This window comes from Rhinolophus ferrumequinum, chromosome 18 (genome assembly GCF_004115265.2).
Source record: "Rhinolophus ferrumequinum isolate MPI-CBG mRhiFer1 chromosome 18, mRhiFer1_v1.p, whole genome shotgun sequence".
NCBI lineage: Eukaryota > Metazoa > Chordata > Mammalia > Chiroptera > Rhinolophidae > Rhinolophus > Rhinolophus ferrumequinum.
Genome location: NC_046301.1, coordinates 52954084 through 52978718, shown reverse-complemented (window position 1 = coordinate 52978718; position 24635 = coordinate 52954084). Strand labels below are relative to the sequence as shown.

The window sequence follows — 24635 nt, the reverse complement described above, 5'->3', positions numbered from 1 at the left end:
CCACTAATTGTTGCTATTCCACAGTGTTCTTCATGCCTTCATCTTCTCAGTTTACAAATTTTCCATGGGAGATCTTGACAATCACCATCTATATGTTCAAGACTTCCTAATCTTTATTTAAAGTTGAGATACCTCTTCTGAACTCTAGAGCACATAGACCTTTATATATACCGGCCTCCAGGATCTCTCTGGATATTTGCCTTACATCTCAAACTATCATGTCTAAAACTAAACTCTACCTTCACCTTCTAAATCTGTCTTTCAAGCAGTGTGTTTCCTCTCTCAGTCACAATTGGTACTATAATCTACACTGTCTTCAAGTCAGAAAACTTGAGATCAGATATCATCAAGTCCTGTTTGATTTAGTTTCAAAATACTTTAAAATGACATCTACTTCTTTTTATTCTCACAGCCGCCATTACCTATTCTCTGGAACACAGTTATTCCTTTCTAATTGGTTTCCTTTGATTTCAGTGTCGTACCCTCTAATCTATTTTCTAAAAGCAGCTTGAGTGATCTTCTAAAACCCAAAAGTGACAGTGCCATTCTTTTGCTTAAAAGTCTATAGAATGGTCCCCTGGTGATTGGATTACAGTCCCAACTCCTAACTATGGTTGACAGAGAACTCCTTGATTGGCTACCATCCCCCTCCTGCTCTCTGCTAGGACACACTGAAATCCATTTACACCATATTTCAATCATCTCTGGGTATTCACAGATGACATATCCTTTTCCTGGAATAGATTATCTCTTCTCTTTGCTTGACTTACTCTTACTTCTCCTTTGAATTTCTCAATTATTAGTTCCTCAGGGAAACCTGCTTTGTTCTAGTAAATATATGTGTTCCTTTTGCTTCATTCATGGATTTTCTTTTTTAAACATTTGCCTGTTTAATTGTTTGTCTTACCAACTGTGATATGGCTCATGAGGAATGGGACTATTACTGTATTTTCCATTGTATTTAAAGTTTTAGAACATTGCTTTGATACAGAGTAAATTACCAAAAAATAGTTGTTCAATGTGTGAAATGAATGAGTACACAGATATGATGACAGGAACACAAAAGGCCCATTTTAAGCCAAATTTTCTTAGGAGCTCAGGCCATTACTCAAAACTATCTAAATTAGGGACGTCATCAAAATGGTGGTGTGAGGTGAGCCTCTGTAAAGCTCCCCTGGAATTTATTACTAATCAAACAACAATAACTCCACAAAGGACTCCCTTCACAGCAGACAGGGGAGACAAAGAGGCCCACTACTGAATTCACCTAAAGGTGGGCGAATCACAAGAGCAGGGGAGGAGGGAAGCGAGAAGTGCGGAGACGGAGCCGCGTGGGGACAGGACGCAGACCTAGCTCAGTGCTCCAAGCTCGCTGCATCCTGGAACTAATGCAGCTGCAGGAGAGGGAAGAACTTGGACTGCTAGGGCTCCGCTTATGGCCCACAGGGCTGAGGGGACAACATATAACACGGCTGAACCCAACGCTCACAGCAGAGACCTTGGAGAAAAGACTGAGGGAAGAAGGCTGAAAACGGTGGTTTAAGCCCTCACTGCCGCAGAGAACAGAAGCCTTAGGCACTGAGACTAGCCGCCCCCTCCCGACCCTACCAGAGCTTGCCCTGCCCCTACCTGCCCGGTGCTAGAAGCAGAACAGTAGCAGTTTCAGATCAAAAGAACAGAATATTTGCTGTTCTGAGAACTGTGGATCCCAGACACAGATTCACAGCCCAACTAGTTCGGGCAAAGGGGAGGGAGCTGTGGAAGCAGGACCAGCTGTGGTGGTGGTCGCTGCCATTGCTCTGGGCCACCTCTCACAACTCACCCCGCCCCTGGCCCCACCTATCTGGGCGAACCCTGCAGGAGTAAACAGAACTGCTGAAACATACGGGCTCTGAATCTGGTGCAGGAAGAGCTTTGGAACTTCAAAAGCTCTCTGCATACCCACACGGACACTGCACCCTGTGACCCAGGCGAACTATTAACAGAGAAGAAGGCCGTCTCTCAGGGAATCCCCCCATTGTGTGAGAAGCTGGAATAGTGCAGAGAAAACATAGCACTACCTTGTGAGAGAGAAAAAAAAGGCTGCAGTCGGAGAGAAAATAAAACAGTCTACCAACAAGTACTGGAAAACAAAAGAAAGACCTCTTCCTATAAACCTGTTGCAGAAGCCACTCCTGTAGATGTCTAGGAAGAGAAATAATAAATCAGTAATTGCCATGAATAACCAAGGCAACAAGACAGCTCAGAAAGAAAGTGAAAAGTCTCTAGAAAAGGAACTTAAAGATGTGGAAATATGTGACTTAAATGACAGAGAATTCAAGATTACAGTTCTGAAAAAACTCAATGAGATGCAAGAAAATACAGAAAGGCAGTTTAATGAACTCAGAAACATAATCAAAGAACAACATGAGCATTTTACAAAAGAGATTGAAACTTTAAAAAAGAACCAAATAGAATTTCTGGAGATTAAGAACTCAATAGAAGAAATTAAGAATGAAATAACCAACTTAGGTAGTAGAGTTGACCAGATGGAGGAAAGTATCAGTGGCATCGAAGATAGAAACCTGGAAATGACACGGATGGAAGAAGAAAGAGATTTGAGACTTAAAAGAAATGAAAGAACTCTACAAGAACTTTCTGACTCCATCAGAAAGAGCAATATAAGAATAATGGGCATACCAGAAGGAGAAGAGAGAAGGGAACAGAGAATATATTCAAACAAATTGTTGATGAGAACTTCCCAAACTTGTGGAAAGAACTGGATCCTTGAATCCAAGAAGCAAATAGAACACCTAATTACCTCAATCCCAACAGGCCTTCTCCAAGGCACATTGTATTGAAGCTGTCTAAAATCAGCAACAAAGAAAGAATCCTCAAGGCAGCCAGGGAAAAGAAGACGGTAACTTACAAAGGAAAGCTCATTAGATTATCATCAGATTTTCAGCAGAAACTCTACAAGCCAGGAGGGAGTGGAACCAAATATTCAAACTATTGAGAGAGAGAAATTATGAGCCAAGAATAATATATCCAGCAAAGATATACTTTAGATATGAAGGAGGAATAAAGAAGTTTCCAGACATACAGAAGCTAAGGGAATTTTCTAATACATGACCTGCACTACAAGAAATACTAAAGGAGGTTATTCGACCACCATCAACAGGGACAATTTGTGGCAACCAAAACATAAAAAGGGGGAGAGTAAAGGCCTGAACCGGAATATGGGAATGGAGAAAGTAAGCATGCTGAAGAAAATGGAATACTCTAAATATCAAACTTTCTTTTACATAAACTTAAGGGTATCCACTCAAAAAAAATCCAGAACTGAAATATATACTGTAATAAAAGAAAAAACAGAGGGAAACATCATAGAATACCACCACACAGAAATAATAGACAACAACAAAAATGCAAAGAAACAATGGAGACACAGCCTTACCAGGAAACTAAATATAGAATGATAGGAAATCCTCACACATCAATAATCACCCTAAATGTGAATGGACTGAACTCTCCAATAAAAAGGCACAGAGTAGCAGATTGGATTAAAAACTAAACCCAACCATATGCTGTCTCCAAGAGACACATCTCAGCTACAAGGACAAACATAGACTCAAAGTGAAAGGGTGGAAATTGACACTCCAAGCAAATGGTACCCAGAGAAAGTCAGCTGTAGCATACTGATATCAGATGAAACAGACTTCAGTGTGAAAAAGATAACAAGAGACAAAGATGGACATTTCATAATGGTAAAGGGGATTATACAACAAGAAGACATAACAGTCATCAATATTAATGCCCCCAATCAAGGAGCACCGAAATATACCAAGCAACTACTAATAGAAGTAAAGGGAGAAATTGACCAAAACACAATTATACTAGGGGACCTAAATATATCACTGACAGCTATGGATAGATCATCCAAACAGAAAATAAATAATGAAATAGCAGCCCTAAATGACACATTAGATGAAATGGACATAATTGACATACATAGAGCACTTCATCCTAAAATATCAGACTATACATTCTTTTCTAGTGTACATGGAACATTCTCAAGGATAGACCATATATTGGGGGCATAAAATCAGCCTCAGCAAATTTAAGAAGATTGAAATCATACCAAGCATATTCTCTGATCTCAAGGCTTTGAAACTGGATATCAACTGCAAAAGGAAAGCAGGAAAAAAACACAAATACATGGAGATTAAACAACATACTTTTAAAGAATGACTGGGTCAATGAAGAAATTAGAGGAGAGATCAAAAGATACATAGAAACAAATGACAATGAGAATACATCCTACCAAAATTTTTGGGATGCAGCGAAAGCAGTTTTAAGAAGGAAATTTATATCATTACAGGCCTAGCTCAAGAAACAAGAAAAATCCCAGATAAATAACCTCATGTTACACCTTAAAGAACTAGAAAAAGAAGAAAAGTGAAACCCAAGGTCAGCAGAAGAAAGGAAATAACAAAAATCAGAGCAAAACTAAATGAAATAGAGAACAAAAAGACAATAGAAAAAAACTAATGTGACAAAGAGCTGGTTCTTTGAAAAGATCAACAAAATTGACAAACCCTTGGCTAGACTCACTAAGATAAAAAGAGAGAAGACACTAATAAACAAAATCCGAAATGCAAAAGGGGAAGTAATCACGGATGCCACAGAAATACAGAGGATCATCCAAGAATACTATGAAGGACTATATGCCACCAAATTCAATAACCTAGCAGATATGGACAAGTTTTTCGAAGCATATAGCCTTCCTAGGCTGAATCATGAAGAACTGGAAAATCTAAACAGACCAATCACCAGTAACGAAATTGAATCAGTCAGCCAAAACCTTCCCAAAAGCAAAAGTCCGTGACCAGATGGCTTCACTAGTGAATTCTACCAATCCTTCAAAGAGGATCTAATACCAATCCTGCTCAAACTCTTCCAAAAAATTGAAGAAGAGACAGTACTCCCTAACTGATTTTATGAGGCCACCATTACCCTGATACCAAAACCTGGTAAGGACAACACAAAAAAAGAAAACTACAGACCAATATCTCTGATGAATACAGATGCAAAAATCCTAAACAAAATTCTAGCAAATTGAATACAACTATGCATTAAAAAGATCATTCGTCACGACCAAGTGGGGTTCATCCCCGGGGCACAAGGATGGTTCAACATCCGCAAATCCATCAATGTGATACATCACATAAACAAAATAAAGGACAAAAATCATATTATATCAATTGATGAAGAAAAAGCATTTGACAACATACAACATCCATTTATGATTAAAACACTTAATAAAATAGGTATAGAAGGAAAATACCTTAACATAATAAAGGCCATATGTGACAAGCCCTCAGCTAATCTCATAATTAATGGTGAAAAACTGAAACCCTTTGCTCTACGTTCAGGAACACCACAGGGCTGTCCCCTATCACCTCTGCTTTTCAACATAGTGTTGGAAGTCCTCGCCAGAGCAATCAGGCAAGAGAAAGAAATAAAAGGCATCCAAATTGGGAATGAAGAAGTTAAATTATCACTCTTTGCAGATGACATGATGCTATGTATAGAAAACCCTAAAGACTTCACCAAAAAGCTATTAGAAACAATCAACGAATACAGTCAAGTTGCTGGCTACAAAATCAACATACAAAAGTCCATTGAGTTCCTATATACTAACAATGAAATCTCAGAAAAAGAAATATGAAAAACAATTCCTTTTGCAATTGCAGCAAAAAGAATAAAATACCTAGGAATAAACTTAACCAAGGGTGTGAAGGACCTATATGCTGAAAACTATCAGACATTTTTGAAAGAAATTGAAGAAGACACAAAGAAATGGAAAGACATTCCGTGCCCATGGATTGGAAGAGTCAACATAGTTAAAATGGCCATATTACCCAAAGCAATATACAGATTTAATGCAATCCCCATCAAAATCCCAATGGCATTTTTTAAAGAAATAGAACAAAAAATCATCAGATTTGTTTGGAACCACAAAAGACCCCGAATAGCCAAAGCAATCTTAAGAAAAAAGAACAATACTGGAGGTATCACACTCTCTGACTTTAGCTTGTACTATAGGGCGACAATAATCAAAACAGCATGGTATTGGCAGAAAAACAGACACATAGACCAATGGAATAGAATTGAGAACCCAGAAATAAAACCACATAAATATGGACAGACAATTTTTGACAAAGAAGCTAAAAACATACAATGGAGGAAAGACAGCCTCTTCAATAAATGGTGCTGGGAGAATTGGATAGCCACATGCAAAAGAATGAAACTGGACTGCTATCTGTCACCATGTAGCAAAATTAATTCAAAATGGATCAAAGACTTAAGCATAAGACCTGACACAATAAACTGCATAGAAGAAAACATAGATACTAAACTTATGGACCTTGGGTTCAAAGAGCATTTTATGAATTTGACTCCAAAGGCAATGGAAGTAAAAGCTAAAATAAATGAATGGGACTATATGAAACTTAAAAGCTTCTGCACAGCAAAAGAAACCATCGACAAAATAAAGAGGCAACCAACTGAATGGGAGAAGATTTTTGCAAACAGTGCCTCCGATAAGGGGCTAATATCCAAAATATACAAGGAACTCATGCAACTCAACAACAAAAAAACAAACAACCCAATTGAAAAATGGGCAGACGACCTGAAGAGACATTTCTCCAAAGAGGACATACAAATGCCAAATAAACATATGAAAAAATGCTCCACATCACTAATCATCAGAGAAATGCAAATAAAAACCACGATGAGATATCACCTCACCCCACTCAGAATGGCTATCATCAACAAGACAAATAGTAACAAGTGTCGGAGAGGCTGTAGAGAAAAAGGAACACTCATACACTGTTGGTGGGAATGCAGACTGGTGCAGCCGTTATGGAAGGCAGTGTGGAGGTTCCTCAAAAAATTACAAATAAAATTACCATATGACCCAGAAATCCCTCTCCTGGGTAGCTACCCAAGAAATCTGGAAACATTTATCCATAAAGACACGTGTGCTCCAATGTTCATTGAAGCTTTTTTACGGTGGCCAAGGCAACCAAAATGTCCTTGGATGAATGGATGAATGGATAAAGAAGTTGTGGTATATATACACAATGGAATACTATTCGGCGGTAAGAAAACATGAAATAGGACCATTTGTGACAACACGATAGATCTTGAGAATATAATACTAAGCGAAATAAGTCAGACAGAAAAAGCAGAGAACCATAAGATTTCACTGATAGGTGGTATATAAACCAAAAACAACAAAAGAACAAGACAAACAAATGAGAAAGAAAAACTCATAGACACAGACAAGAGTTTAGTGGTTACCAGAGGGTAAAGAGGGGGGTGGGAGATGAGGGTAAGGGGGATCAAATGTATGGTGATGGAAGGAGAACTGACTCTGGGTGGTGAACACACAATGGGATTTATAGATGACGTAATACAGAATTGTACACCTGAAATCTATGTAATTTTACTAACAATTGACACCCCAATAAATTAAAAACAAACAACTATCTAAATTAATCTTATAAATGCTAGTGCTTTGTCACAAAGTATGAGCTTGTTGCTCTTGAAAAGTAGTCTTCTGTTATGGACATTTGGAGTTTTAGAAATTTTCTCTGACCATTTTACTTCACCTACTTTAAAAGTTCCTGCAACTTGCAAGAATTAAGTCAACGGAGACCAATTTTACCATTTTTTTCATCCAATTTTTCCTCAAATTTTTTTCTTAATGAAGAAATGAGAACATACCTATTGAAGGGTATACCGAGACAATATAAAGTATCCCTTCAAACTCACCATCCAACCAAGCTTGAACTAGAACATTACCAGGAGTTGTTATTTACTTTTGTGCTCTTCTTCTTTTAAAGAGGCCATTCATGAAATTCAATATTCTTTATTTGTTCTACCCTGAACCACCCAGCTCCCATGATCGTGCCCACGGTTTTTGCGAAGCCATTACAAGAGTTCTGTTTGAACCATGCTAAAGGCCAGAATTATTCTGAGGACTGTGGAAGGCACAAAATAGGTGTAAGACATGATTGCTATCTTCAAGGAGCTGATTCCACAGGAAAGAGAGAACGAATGTAGATGAAACTGTTAGAGAACAACTGCATACTAAATATGTGACTCTAAAGGTTATGGGAATTCCAAGAAAAAAAAGAAAAAAAAAAAAAGATCACTGTAGACCAGAACAGTTTGGAAAAGCTTCTTGAAAGAGAATAAAAATGAGGTGCATATTGGGGGTGGCCGGTTAGCTTAGTTGGTTACAGAGTGGGGCTAATAACACCAAGATTGACAGGTCGATCCCTGCATGGAGTGTGAACTGCACCCTCCTTAAAAAAACAAAAACAAACAAACAAATAAAACAATAAAGTTCTGGTTTTTTTTTTTTTTTTTTTTTTTTTTTTTTTAAAATGAGCTTAATATTGAAGTACACCTAACAAATGGGCATTTGGAGAGAAAGATAAAGACATTTCGGAGGGTAAGAACTGTATTTGATGGTAGTTGAGCACTATTTATTTATTTATTTTTGCTCAGAATTCTTTTCCCACTTCTTCTGGTACTGGTGCTGCTCTTTTTGTTGTTGAAATGTCTTTTCCACTCTTCATAAGGTTCTGGAGGGCTTTCCAATAGCCACATTTTAAATCCTGCCTGCCCACCCAGGGATTTTCTCTCAGCATAATGCCTCACGCTGCTGGTGACTGTCATGACCCCAAGGCTGTGACCTAAGGGCAGGTTCATTATCTTTCATCTCCGGATTTCATGTGTAACTGCTACTAGAGGGTGTTTCTCTTTTCTGTTATGTCACTGCTGGTAAAATGTAAGCCTGAAGCTATGTCTGTCCACAGTGCCTCTTCCCTATGCTGTATAGAGGAAGTTTGTCTGCAGTTGGAAAAAATGAGAGCAACACTCAGAAAAGGGGAGAGACAGAGAGAGAGAGAGAGAGAGAGAGAGAGAGAGAGAGAGAGAGAGAGAGAGAGAGAGAAACCACATTGTTGGCGACTCTGGAGTCCCTGAAGCCATCAGTATACCTGGACTTTCTATTTCTGTGGCTAATATATCCAATTCTTACTTAAGTGCATTTGAATTGGTTTCAGAAAATTTTAATCTGGTGGAAGAGTCCTGACCAAAACAGGCAGATGTAGAGAGAAGGACCACAACAGGACATTGGTAATGAGAAAGAAGGCACACATCAAAAGCAGTATCTGGAGGAAGAAACAGCAGGTCTTGGTTAGAGACTGCATATATTCAATGCAGAAGAAAAGAGTCAAAACTGAAAATTCAGGGGATTTGTGGTCTCACTGAAAGAAATGGGGGTAGTTGGGATGAGGAAGTGGGTTTGCAGGGAAATGATATCCAAACCATGACATCTGAGTTCCTGGTAAAGTTGGGACATTGTCAGTCTCTGGTTTTATTAAGATGACCCACACTGTACTGGTATGACAGTGTAAAATACAGAAACATAACCTAATCATGCTGTGTGTCTGCATTCAGCAGAACGATAGAAAACTATAGCTATGCTTCCCAAACTCATCCTTTCAATTACTTTTGCTTTTTTCTCTTCCCAGTTAAAGCTAGTGGAGATTGTGTAGCATAGAACAGTGGTTCTCAAAATGTGGTCCCTGGGTCAGCAACATCTGTATCACCTGGGAACATTTTAGAAATGCTAATTCATGGGTCCAATCCCAAAGTAAGGGAATCAGGAACTCTGGGAGGAGGTCCAATGATCTGTATTTTAATAAGCCTTGTAGTTGGGACTGATGTCCACTCAGGTTTGAGAACTGCTGGTGTAGAGTTTTTTTTTTTTTCATGTTGGCTCCATAGCAGGTGAGGTAATCCACCGCTTAGTACTGTGATTTCACACAGGAAGAATGACTCCCTTAGAAAAATTCATTTTCCTACATCTATTCACTCAAAACCTGTGTTGAATATGTGCGATCTGCCAGGTACTGTGGACAGTGCCGTGAACAAAACTGACACCGTCGATCCCCAAAATACCTACATGTTCGCTATTTAAAATTATGCTCTGGAAGTGACTCCCAGGGGACCTGAGTGTTGGTTAGAGAATCACGAAGGTGTGCCTGAAGAAATGACACTTAAACCAAGAAAGAGTGACCAGGAGTTAATCTGGCGACGGGCACAGGGCATAATGTGAAGACATTCTAAGCCCTACACGGGACAGGCCTGGGCACTTTCAGGGAATTAAAGACAGGCCAGCATGAATAGGTCATCGTTAATGATGAATATTGAAGCTGGAGAGGCAGAGCTGACAGATAGATCATGCAGGGACTTGCAAATCATCGTAAAGATTTTGAATTTGTCACTGAAGGCAATTAAAAGGCCATTGAAAAATCTCAAGCCGGGGCTGACCTGATCTAATTCACACTTTTTCTAAACGTAACTTTTTTTTTTTCCTACAAAAAGGCAAAGCTTTTCCCACTACACACCTATGGGTGTAGTAGCACGATGATTTAAATTTCCTGTAAGTGATTGGCTAATAGAGAAACTTTCTCTGAATAAAGCTTTGATGAGGGTGGGAAAGAACACAGAGTGTCTGTGGGGGGACTACATGCCAGGAACAGAGAAGGAGGAAGGGCTCAGGAGCCTCTTCTGCTTTGTGGTGTGGCTGAGACGGGTCCTGCCTGTTCACGTCTGAAGCAGCAGGAGTGTGAGTTCACCGGCAATTACTGCTTCTCGCACGGGTCAGCTTCCTCCCCTTTACACAGGAGACTCTGGTGCTCAGGTCATGTCCATCTGGAGGTTTTTCTCCTTACATTTAAAAATTTCATTCACTTTCCAGACATTGCAGTCACCTCTCTGAGAATGACACACAAATCTGTGTGTCCTCCCTGGCCTTGAGAAGATTTTCATTTTTAATATCTTTGTGCTATTGCCTTGTGCTAATACATCATGTTAACGACAATTGCAAATATGCAATTGCTTCATGTTGCTCTGTGTATAGCTCACTAATGCTTGAAAAATCACACAGACCCAGCCCTGACTGCTGTCCAGTGTTTCAGTGACAAGTCTCATATTGTTGGCTGGACAGCTGACCCTTGAATGTCATTGCAATCACAAATAGCCTGTCTTGTAATTGAACTCACCTTGTCTTTCCCAAACCAACTTGCTTCTGCCCTCTTCTGCCTTTGTCAGCAACATCCGCATTTACTCTCTCCCAAGTTCCAAGGTTTGGAGTCATCCTTGACTCTTTTGCCTTATGCTCTCCCCAATTCCAAACATTAAGATTGTTCCTATTCACCTGGCGGAATGCCGGTATGCAAGTGTCCCCCGCTTTCATTACCCTTTATCATCCTAGTCCTACTTTTCTCAAAGCAGGATGCTTCCACCATATCACAACTCGTTCTCCTAAATCTAGGTTCCTTTCCCAGGACATGCTCAGAAGAACACTGGGACTATGCTTCATCAACCTTATTTTATTTATTAATAGCAAATACTCTTTGTATTATTATTATTTTTTTCAGTGGAACAGTCTTTTAAAGGATTATTATTATTTAAGACAGATTCATGAAACTTCTTTGGTTGAAGATGCGCTAAAGGGAATACAATCCCCTTGATCTGTCCTCAACTTTTGAGGCAGCCTTTTGGTACCAAGAAGCTCATTGAGGCAATTTGAAAACAAGGATGTACAGAATAAACTCCTTGGAAGGATATGCATGTTTTGTTTACAATGTCTTTTAAAAAAAATTAGTTGTTATCAATCTATGCACACCTTTCAACCTAATCACACACATTCACACAAAATCCTTAAGTGCACTGTGCCATGCCCACATTCCTGTCTGGGCTCATGGCATTTTCCCTGCCCGAGAGCCTGCATTGCCATGTTTGCCAATCTAAATTCTACTCTCCTCAGTCCCAATCCTACTCTTTAAGGTTCCCAGATTGTTCCAGCTCTCAGCAATTTTTCTTTATTCAAAATCCTACCGTATTCCTCTTTTTACATTCACCCTGTTCTGTATCTTGAACTTTCATATTTTCGGGTGTGCATTCAATTTCTCCCACTAGGTTAACTGGCCACTTAAGGCAAGAATCAAGTCTTGTCACTATTTATCCTGGGTATTGGGTACAATATGCTGCCCTTAGTATTTGCTTAGTGGGCATATTTTGATGGTAACTCACAGCAAGAAATACTAGCAATAGGCCCATCAATCTCTCTTTCATTAATAGAAGTCTAAGTTAAACGTCCTGTCTTTTGAAAATGTTCCCCCAGAGCAGTGCTGTTCAGTTGGGAAAAACAGCCATTCTGACTTTAATTGCAAGCATTACGTTTTTCTCCAATTACCATTAATCCCACAACTAGCTTCTTGGACTGTTTTTCATTAAATTATGTTGGGAGTAGATTTGGGGAATGACAACAGCTGGTCGAGACTAGAAACAGTATTTTATTCCATCCCCCAACATTTTAGCTAAGCCACCCTTAAATTATATTCAGAAGATTACAGGAAACTTACATTAATATGTAAATCAAATGGTGTCACCTCTCTTTTAAATCCCTTAGCACGTCTTCCGCGGCCCTCTCCACCTCTGCTTCCTTGTGTCCGCCACCCATCCCCCTCACTCACCACACCCTGGCCACAACAGCCAGCTTTCAGTTCCCTGAATTGCTAAACTTGTTCTCTCCTCCTGGCTTCATGTAGTGGCACTCTGCCTGGCTGGCTCTCCCTGTTTCTTTCCTTTATCAATTCCTGTCATCCTTTGAGCCTCTGTCAGCTTGTTACTCCCTTAAGAAAGTTCTCCCATCTCCCAGAATAAGGAAAGCTTCCTGGTTATGTGTTTTTATATTCCTTTCATATTTGTAATTACACATTAACTATACAATAGTTTTGTGTCTCTTAATCTAATCAGACTGCAAGGTCTAAAAAGTCAGAGAGTATACAAATGGTATGCATTATAATATTTTCAATGCTTAGAATAAAATTTGAGGCACACCAGATGCTTAAATAAATGAATGAGCATTTTATGAATGACTACCTTCCAAAACTCGCAGAGAAGCAAACCATCTCATATTATTTACATCCAGTGTTCAATTGTTCTCTTGTTCCACCCTGAATGGACATAGACAGCATTCTGAGTCACCTGATTCACATAAAACACACATACGTTTTATACAGTAATTTTAATTTTCCTAAAAACAAGCCCAAACAATCAAGCATTATGCAACAAAAATTTCACTTGCTCCCTAACAAAATTCAACCAACTTTAATGATTGGGTATAATATGAAAATGTAAAAATACGTGTTGTGTTTAAATGGTCTCGTGTGAAAAACAGCATGGGTAGTCCTATAATTTTTTTAACATTAAGTTATTTTGAAAATGTGTGCAGATGGGTAAAAAGTGCAAGACAGTAGTGTTATAGCTCTGAACTGTCTACATGTGGAAACCTTTTAGTATGTGATGACCACAAAGTAAATGTCATCCCCTTCCCTGAAGGCTCCTGCAACCCCACTGATAAGTCCAGGACTTGTCTGTGTTCTTTCAGACTTGAATAACCCTGCTGAGTAAGACAACTGGAGAACAAATTAGCACCAACTGCAGAAGAGATTTTTCTGGTACAAAAATCTGACCTTAAAACCCCCAAGCCTTGAATATCTTTGTGTCAGGGTGCTAACAGTTCACAAAATTTACATTGAAGGGTCCAAGATTTCATACACTCTCACTCATCTTTCCTCCACTAGGGCTGTCTTAACTAGAATGGGTATAAGACTCAATTGGTTTGTCATTCCCTTTACCAGAGTAAATTATTATTGAATTAAAAGAAGGGGAAAGGAGAAATTTAATTCTGTTCTGCAACAGTTTTCAAATCCATGGATACTTCCACATTGTTTTACTCAGACCCACCCCTTCTCATTTTATCACCTTATATCCAACCAGACAAATAACAGTATGAATAAATGTCATGTTTTAACTCACTCCTAACTCACAGCAAAAAGAAATACATTTGGATGGCATCAAGTCTTTCTCTATAGTGACTGACCTGCATATTTTTACATTATCAGAAGCATCGTAGGAGGCAGGAGGCTTCTGAACAGAGTTATTCACCTGGAACCTTATACCATCCACGTACTTGCTGCCTTCTGTAACTGCCAATATTTCAGTGCTGGAATCTGTCTCTGAAAATCTTCTCTTGATTGATTCATTTTGCCTAAAACTACGCAAGAGCTGTGGGTCCCTGTGTTGGTATCTGCCTTTGCTTTCTTCATGGTTCCTTGAGAACCTCTTAATCTCAAAGGATCCTCTAGGCAGGGAAAGACTGTACACTTGGTGCCATGTGCCTTTTCCTCTGCAGAGACTGAAGAAGCAACTCTCACATTTGATCAGCTCTTGTTGCTTTTCATTTTTGGATCCCAAATCTACCAGATCAATTCTATTAGGAGAAGAAGACCCATCCAAGTTTCCACATGATTTATTATTATTTCTTCTTCATCGTGACAGTCGGAATTTAACTTGGGCTCTTCTTTTTGCCTGAATCCAATGATGCTCATCTATGGAAGATGAATCTGAAGAATCTGTGTGAAGCTCACTCCATCTGGAGCTTGAGATTTGGAGGTTGAAATCATTTCGTCTTCCTTTTATTGGCTCTCCTGTATGCTCATATCTCTCAGAGGACCTTCTCCTCCTCGTAGGCCTTTGTTTTACTGATTTCTTACCAAAGTCCTTCCTAGCAGGGCTCAGCACCATGAGAGGGGTGCACTGCTCAAATGCATCTTCTGACATATCATGCAAGATGACAGATCTAGACAAAGCAGCAGGCAAAGGATGGGAAATGGGAATGGAGAGGAAAGCCACGGGGAAACAGAGAGAGAAAATGATGAAAATGATAGCATGGACCAGAAGTTGGTAAATAAAGATCAAATGAAGAAAATGTACTAAAGGAAAAAAAAAAAGATTAAGCCAGTATAAATCACCCATGGACGATGTAAGGCAGAAGCAAGAGCCACATAGTCTCCAAATATAAAACAAGAATACAAAACACTACTCAAAAAAATATTAAGGGGGATCGTTTGCTGAGCACTTACCTGCAGATGTCCTGAGTGGACGGACAGACAGACAACCTTGACTGGCTCCTGGGAGCTGTCCCTGTTGTTGGGCTGCTTGCCTGGAGAAACAAGTTAGATAATTTGGCATCTTGGTTAAGGTAATACATGGTCGATATTTTGCTTTTTTTCCACATATTGAAAAAATTACAACAAATGTGGCTGCCGGTCATGTTGCTTATAACACAGCTCACAGAATGTAGGAAGTCAGACGTTCGTTTTGCAAAAGTAAAACTTTTTTGAGGAACTTGAAACAGCTGAGATGCTGCACCACTCTGCTGTTGCTTCATTTATGAGAGAGGAAGATGAATCTACAGTTTCTATTCTACTTACTGTAAACATTTGAGTGGAATGGCTCAATTTGCATTGGAAACAAATGGGAAACAGTTGACTATTTTATGATATAAAGGACATAAAGGCTATTATGTGACAAGGATGATAATAATCTGGAAAGCCAAAATAATCACATAGCCATTAGATTGCTAGATGGTACCTGGAGTTCCCATTGTCTCACATCAAGGCCCCATGATATAATATATTTGAAAATAGTTTGTAATATGTAAAAGCCTACAGTTAGTACTATTTCATCATTGAAACTAATAAAACCTATCCATTGTAATGTTATTGACCTTTCACGTCTTTTAACCCTGTGACTATACTGAGCCTAAGAATAAGAGAGCACGGAATAATTCAGATTGGTGGCACAAAACTGAGTATATTTCACTAAGCTCCTACCTGTGAAACACAGCATTTTCTTTACTCTATTTGACTTCTTTAACCCATTGTACTTGATACAGGTGATGGTAAATCAAAAGCCAGAATGCATTGAGAATTTACTGTGTACCAGGGCACTGTACTATGACATTAGCTACTGTCTCTTTAATCCTTATGATAACCTCATGAGAGGGAAATAATAATAACAGTTTTGAGTGACTTTATGTGCCAATCACCGTTCTAAGTGATTTTCATCTGTTCAGTCATTAATACTCACAAGAAATGCATGTGGGAAATACTGTAATTATTTCACATTACAGATGGAGAAACTGAGAATGTGGTGCCATTTCTTGCTAGTAGATGTTAGAGCAGAGGTTTGGATGAGGAGTCTTGGTCCTTCATCTGGTCTCTAACCCCTTAGCGCTACACTTCTTTCTCCACCTTTACACAGGAGGAAACCAAGGAAGTCCTAGGTCAAGACTCAGGCCCGTCTGACTGCACAGATGAAACGCACAATTTTGCCATCAAGAAAAATAACAGTAAAGTTAGAAAAATTAATCCCAAAGTAGTTCTAAACATTCCCATATTTGAGATAAACACACCTTTTGGGATCCAGAGAAAGAGAACCTAATGCTAACTATTATGTAATAGATACAATGAGGAGCTCTGAGAATAAAGAAAGAGATGGCATCCCAAAGGGGCTTCCTGTTTAGTGGAGAAGAGATGGAAATGAACAGGCAATGGTAATAGTCTAGTATATCCTGGTAGATTCTAGTAATAGGAGTTCTGGTGAAAGGACGGCACCTAACGTAGAATGGAGCACAGATTTAAAGTAAGTGTCCCAGAGGAAATGACACCTGACTTCAAAAGACTGAGTGCGAGTAAAGTGGGGGAGGGCAGTCCAGACAGGGAGAAGGACGTGCAAGAGCACAGACTAGAGTGAACGTGGCTTGTTCGGGAACCACAGAAAGTTTTGTAAGAACTATAGGGAAGGTGTTGAATGAAATAAGAGGTAATACAAAGACAGGATAAAGGAGGAGACAGAGGTCCTGTATGCCACACTGGAATGTGTGGGTTGTATCCTCAGATAAATGGAAAGTCATTGACAGATATTCAGCAGCAAACGGAAATGATTAAATTTGGGCACTAGAAAGCTCACTTTGACAGCTGAGAATTGGAAGGGCCAGGCTCACAGTAAGCAGGAAGAAGAATTAGGATTCAATATATCCAGGATACAGTGGTGATTGAGAGGTGGCATAATTTAAGAAATACAATCCCAACTGGCTGTTTTATGTTCAAATATGATGCATATTCTTGAAAGATCAGCTGAAAAACGTAACACAGGGAAAGAACTAAGGAAATTCTTTAATAAAAGCTAAGTGGAATCATAGATGAAAGTACTTTTACCAGACAGCAAGACAGAATAATATGTGGGTGGCAAAGAAAAAAGACACATCATTAGAATCGAAATCTATCATCTATCTATCTTACGTGTATCTATCTAATCTATCTACAGTTGCATTTCAAAACAGTGGGAAAAGAATAGGTTATTACATAAATAGCACGGGGGAAAATGACCAGTCATTTGGAAAAATGTAAAGCTAGATTCCTTCTTCACTATCTACACTAAAGTTTAGGTGTATGAAAGACCTCACTGTAGTAAAATACAACCAGCAAATGGAGCTGCACTCATCTGCAGAAGCCAAGCAGAGCCCGCCTACATGTCCTATTGGAATGGACAGTTGGAAACACAGATGGGACAGTGATTGTCAGGAGGGAGGGCATGGCAGAAAACTTGGTTTGTATTAGCAACTCATGTCCTCTCCTACTTCTCAAAAGCCATTCACTCCTATTGATATAGACCAAATCCAAGATAAGCTTTGGCAGCTGTCTAGATAGAACCACTGGGACTACGAGATTGTAAGGCTAGTTCTGAGAGCAAGGAATACTCTTAAGGGAATGAATAGGAACCATTCTGTGAAGGCATTGAGGTCCCATCATAGTGCCTAGGCTCCATAGTAAAATGGAGGCATTCTGGGAGCTGGATAAACAAACAGATGTAGGCAGTTGTCTCTGGTACCCTGCATCACATCCTTTCAGTCCACTTCTGATAGCTGCAGCTATCAGAATTGAACAATTCCTTGTGAGTGCCAACTGACCTCATGGTGACAATGTCCCACCTCAAGTGAATACCACTTAGTTTCTACTTTCTAGTCCTAATTCCATCGGAAGCCAGTGGCCTTGCACAAGCCTGAATATAAGGGGGTCAATACCTCTAGGGGCAACTCTCAAAAAAAAAAAAAAGTGTGGGGGGGGCAGGAGCTTGTGGATAAACGATCCATTTCCTGTCCCTCAGGTAGAAAATTCTGACAGACGTTTTGGGCATTTCTCAGGAGTCCCATTAGAACCAAGCCCCTATAAGTGAATTCAAATTGCACCCTTAAGTTGACTTTCCTTCCATCTTTGTTTCATGTTCCCTAAATCCCTCCTTTATGATTTCTGGGATGACTTTTGAAATACACCACCTGCATCGAAAGTCTTGTCACCAGTAGTTTTTTGAGGGGAATTCAAACTGAGGGAAAGCTGGTACATGAGATAGTTCTAGAAAGCAGACACACTCATGGTCTGACATAATAGGGAGCCCTTTGCTGGGAGTAAGTGGCGTGGTGATAATGCCTAGAGAGCAGCAGCATCACAATTACTGGGCAGCTGAGGTCGACAGGGAGGCATGCAGTAGCTCTAGCGTTTGTACAGTAAGGGCCAACGATAATGATAAAGATATGTACTTGCCTGGCTTGGTTAACTGTCTTGGAAGCTTCTATGAAAGAGAATGGCAAGTTCAGCTTGGCCAAATATCAATCAAGGGCACTCTGTGAACGCCTGTATACAAGTATACCCCAAAGCATAGAGCTGTTACCCCTAGGCAGCCCTCAACCAAAAAGAGACAAAAGCCAGAGGATAAATGCACTAGCCCCTAGTCTTTCACGTAGTCAATTCTTGGAGACATTTTTTGCATTTCATAGGTGATCTTGGTGGAATCAGCCCCATTTGACGCATCAGTGACCTCCACTACACCCTTCTATTGGCTTCTCCTGTTTTTCCTCTCTCACTCCCCTTCTCCCTCACTCCTGCTGCCTAGGGAACAATTTCCAAATAAACTACCCATACAAGTCCTTGTCCCAGGTTATGCGTTTGTAAGAACATAAACGCAGTCACTGGAAGTGTACAGTGGGCTAATTCATCTCACATAAATTCGTTGCCTATTGCCATCCGGTGGTCATGCTGGCCTGGACTGTCTCCCACGCTCCTGTAGTTGTATGGATTCCCTTGACCTGAGTCCTCTAGTTGCAGGTCTGATTCTAATCTAAATTCCACTGCCAGAACATCAAGTTCCAGATCTTGGCCTTCCCTCAACCTGAGGCAGTTAACTGTCCAGAGAGAAGAAAGTCTTCTTACAGTTCTCACTGTCACCCTTTTTTCCCCCTCCATTTTGATCTGTGTTCTACAGACATTTATCTTCCTAAGGTATAGCTCTAGTCGTTTCATTTGCCTTATCAAAAGGCTTCAATGGTCCCTGACTACCTAATAAGTTAAGTAATCCATCTACTTTTCTGGTATTAACTTTAGTCACTTCTAATTCATGGGTTCCACCAAAACCTAGCTTATTTGTTATTATCAAATACATCCCATACTTCATTTCTATGCCCTTGTCTATAAAGAAAACAACAAGAGAAAAGGTTTGAAATTTTCCTCAAGACCCGGTTAATTTCTCCAATTTTATGCACAGCCATTTTCCTTTGAACTTCAGGATCCCTTTTTGACTTCTCTTATGGAATCAATTACTCTTGCTCTAGCATTTATTTTATCATCCATATTCTTGTCTAACCATTTCCTAACTGCCACAATATCCTACAGCTAATCTTCTTTTTTGCTTCCCTACCAGATTGAGAGACTGGCCGTGCCATACTAATTTCGGAAACCTTTATAGTGCCTTCTATGTAGCAGGTAGCTAATAAAGGGTTGTGGGGTTGAATTGAGCTTGATAACAGTTGAATTGAGTTGAACTGAACTTGGTAATATTTAGACTGAGTTGAATTGATCTTGGTAAATCCTGTCCTGATTGCAATAGAGATAAAGATGACAATCATATCCAGTGAAGCAAGATGAAAGAACACTGTCCTCTGTAAAAGAGGCACTTCTGCTCTGTTCCAAAAGAAATGAAATGAGGCTAAACTTTATATCATTCTTGAGACCCTATCCTTGGACTTTGGGGTTTAAAAGTCCATCAAATTAAAGATGCATCTTCTATTTTCTTTTAAAGATAGGGATTCCTATTTAGCAAGTGACAACTGTATTGTGTAGAGAAGAGTGTATCTTTCAACAATATTTAAGCTGTCAGGGTCTTTTTCAAAAGAAAACATAGTAATCGAGAATAAAAGCAAATTAAAATCTTCTAAATGCATGGCCCTATTCAGCAGCAATGAATTGTTTTAATTTGCTAGTTGGGACATTCTGAGAGCTTGGTAATTTGTTCATCCCTTTAATAGGTGTACGATTGAAATGCAGTTGGAATGGGGAAAATAACAATTGACTGGATGAGCAGAATAATATGTTCTTTGAAATGAAGCATTCTTTGTAATGGATGTTTACTTCAGATGATTACATTGTACAGTGCATTCAAATGGGAAAAACAAACAGGAGGCCAGCTGCACTAATTTTATCAAAGTTATTTATATCAGCCATATAATTAAAGGCAGTAATTTCAAATTAGGTTTTCTGAGAATCCATTTATAGGCAACACAAGGCAACTTGTCTCTATGGCATCTAGGCACGGACTGTGCTCTGGGGGCAATGTTACCTATTGCCAATTGGCCTTGGCATTTTGAAAATTAATTATTGTTTTCGAAAGATGCTAAAGCTGTTGCCTCCTGCTGCCCTAACCAGTTTAGATCCACTCTACTAGGAGAGCTTGATATATAATTTATGGAGGTGACAGAGGATAATCATGCATAATCATTTATAAATAGATTCTCTTATTTACTAATACATTAATGATACTCTATGAAGAATGATTCTAGAACTTCAGATGGGAAATGATGTTGCAGAAGCTTCTTTCTTAAAGTCTCCATTAATTTCAACAGTAGTTCATGAATAACATGTTGAAGAATTAAGTATTAGATGAAATATTAAACTGGCTCTAGGGAACAGAAAGAGGCCTGACACTTTCTAAAAGACCCTTTTTGGTGGTGAAAATGATATTTAATGGCTAAAAGAAATCAACTGAGAGAATATACTTATGCAATCTCAGGGCTAGGGGGAATTTCATAAATGTGATCTGGTCTGAACCCCATCTGATATTATTATTACATTTATAACACTCTCAGTAGGTAATCAGTCCACCCCTGCTAGGTCAGTAGCAGAATTCACCATCTCCTGAGAAAATTCCTTGCATTTCTCTAATTGTATTACCTAACTGTATTGTCATAGTATCACACTGAAGTCAGTTTCTCTATGGTTTTTAGCACTCATTCTAATTTTGCCCTCCAAAACAACACAGAATTTGCTTAATCTCTGAGTCTTTCTTTTATACTAGGGCCCTTTACTACTTATGGATCCTCACACATACTGAATTCTTGCAACCCATCCTTCATTCTGGAATATATATATATATATATATATATATATATATACACACACACACACACACACACACACACACACACACATATATATATATATATATATATATATATACACAATTTTATGTGAAAGTTTGAAGTATACATTTGGAGCAGAGAATAATTATGTTCATTGGAAATATATGATGCCTGCGATAAATCTCTAAAGAAAGATTTTAGACGATGGGGTGTCAATGTCAGGTTAAGTAGTATTCTAAATTATCTGATATATATTCAGTAAAGGCACTGATTAGGAGATAAGGATGATGACAAGTGTCATTAAAAGAGGTTTGTCTATTGAAAAATTAAGTTTAAAAAATTCCATTTATAATAGCATCAAAACCATAAAATACATACAAATTAACCAATGAGGCAGAATAGAGAGTCCAGAAATAGATTCACAAATATGATCAATTGATTTACAACAAAGGTGCCAGGGCAATTCAATGAGGAAAAGAACATCTTTCAAATAAATGGTGCTGGAATAAATGGATATCCACGTGAAAGAAAATGAATCTCAATCCTTACCTACAACATATTAAAAATTACTTAGAATGATTCGTTCAAAACAAAAAAGCTGAAACTATACAATTCAGAGAAGAAAGTAAGAAAATCTTTGTGATTTCAAAGTAGGAAAAGATTTTCTAGATGAGATACAAAAAGCACAAATCATAAAATAAATTGTTGGTAAACTAGATGTTATATGTTAAATACTTTTGCTCTGAGAAAGGCATTATAAAGAAAGAACATGCAAGTTGCATATCGAATAAAGAAGTTGTACCCAGAGTATATAAAGAATTCTTACATTCTTATAACTCAGTAATAAAAAGACACCCAATAAAAATAGGCTAAAGATATGAGCAGCCATTTAAAAAATGATGTATTTCAAATAAACATTTGAAAAGATGTTCTCTTATTCATTAATCATCAATGAAATGCAAATTACAGCCACAGTAATATAGCACTACAAACCTATTAGAATGGCTATAGTTAAAAAATACCAACAATATCAAGTACTGGCAAGAATGCAAAGCAACTGGAACTTTCATACATTACCGGAGGTAATACCGTGTTTCCCCGAAAATAAGACCTAGCCAGACAATCAACTTTAATGCATCTTTTGGAGCAAAAATTAATATAAGACCTGGTCTTATTTTACTATAATATAAGGCTGGGTCTTTTTAAATATAATATAATATAATATAATATAATATAATATAATATAATATAATATAATATAAAAGACTGGGTATAATATAAGACTAGGTCTTATTTTAATTTTTTGCTCCAAAAGACGCATTAGTGCTGATTGTCTGGTTAGGTCTTATTTTCGGGAAAACACAGTATAAAAAGGGAAATCATTTGGAAGTTTCACATAAAGTTCAATGCACCTACCATACAACCCAGCCATTCCACTTCAATGTATTTACTCAAGAGATATAAAAGCATATGTCCACCCACAGCAAACCTTGTATATGAATGTTCATAGCAGCATTATTCACAATAGCCAAAATGTGGAAGCAATCCACATTGTCCATTGTGTCCACATTATTCATTGTGTCCACTGATGGACCAATGAATAAGCAAAATGTGGTATATGCATACAATGGAATATTATGCAGCCTTCAAAAGGAAGGAACTTCTGACACATTCTACAACATGAAGGAACCTTGAGAACATTATGCTAATTGAAATAAGCCAAACACAAGAAGACAAATACCATATGATTACACTTATTTAAGATACCTAAAGTAGACAAATTTATAGAGACAAATTAGAATGGTGGTTGCCAGGACTGGTGGAGGCAGGTAGTGGAGAGTAGTTGTTTACTGGGTATAGAGTTTCAGCTTTGCAAGATGAAAAGAGTTCTGGAGATTGGTTGTGCAACAATGAGAATGAACTTAACACTACTGAACTTGTACACTTAAAATGGGTTAAGATAGTACATTTTATGTTATGGGTATCTTAACTACAATTTAAAAAATTAAAACATCTAAGAAGGCAATGGGACAAAGAGTAAATGAGGGCAGGAAAGATGAGCTACATACCTTTGGGTCCACCGGCCAGAGCAGTAAGGCAAATGTGGTTCAAAGTTTTCTATCCCCTCATAGAAAGAATCATATGTACTTTCCATAAGGCAAATAAAATGTGAACCATTAGAAGAAGCAAAATTGTTAGTTCTGGGACCAAAGAGAACATTCATTTATGGATGGTCATTTAAGAGAAATAGTGATGAACATTCGTCTTCAACACAATTTTTATAATGGATACAGTGATGAGTTTCAATCACATGTCCATTATTATTTTCCAATGGCATGAAGTCAAAGTAAAATTCAGTGTGACAGGAAAATTTTTGCCTTGATTGTATACCATCAGAATATAATAATGGACATGTGTTTGGAATTCATTGCTGTGCTGTTCATCATAAAATATTCTTAGCTCCTTCCCTTACCTCCTCCCTTTTAAAATCTTCACTGCTTATCTGCCAAGTCTTTATCATGCAATTTGGATTGGCAGAGAGTGATACTGAAAGGAGAAAGAGAGGTGGGATAGATTTCTCTACAAAGGAAAAGTATGAAAAGGAAATAAATAAGATCTAATAAGGAGATGGAGTAAGGACCGAGTAATAGGGATCGGAGAACAGCTTTAAGAGTTTTGTGGATGAGACAAAGATGATCAGCTGTTTAAATGGAGAAGGATTGACGGGATAGAGAGAAAGGATCCTTAGGAATCCTTATCGTGTGTTCTTTGCCCTGGTTCCAGCTTCATCTCCCTCTCTGCCTCCAATCCTTAGACCACTCCAAGAAAACCTTTAGGAAAGAGCTCACCAGTGCTTTCGGAATTGTAATTGCATTTCTTTAGAATGACATTTTGCATTGGACTTAAACTGAAAGCAAGAAGGCCTGGGTTTATCTAGGTTCTATCAATGGAAAGCAGCTCTATAGAAGAGCAAAATATAAGTCTAACGTACTTTTTTCTATCTGTCTTAATTCAGGAATTAACTTTAGAGTACCTGGAGGAAAAGCTAGAGATCAGACAATACTTTATTACTACTATGTCTCTCAACAGGATTGTTGATAAAGAGTTGAGATGAGTTAAGGCTTATGTATTCCCAGTCATATGCTTCCGTGAAGCAACTCCATGTAGTTAGTTAAATGCGGAGTCA

At 38.5% G+C, this 24635-nt stretch overlaps 1 protein-coding gene across 2 annotated transcripts in view; it reads right to left on the bottom strand.

Annotated features, from left to right (window-relative positions):
- Positions 1-24635, bottom strand: part of MARCHF1 (membrane associated ring-CH-type finger 1) — a 647830-nt gene that overhangs the window by 68014 nt on the left and 555181 nt on the right. For both annotated transcript variants that reach the window (XM_033135185.1, XM_033135186.1), the window contains exon 6: positions 15060-15139. In XM_033135185.1, the coding sequence (XP_032991076.1) occupies positions 15060-15139 (80 nt within the window). The remainder of the gene's footprint in view (positions 1-15059; positions 15140-24635) is intronic.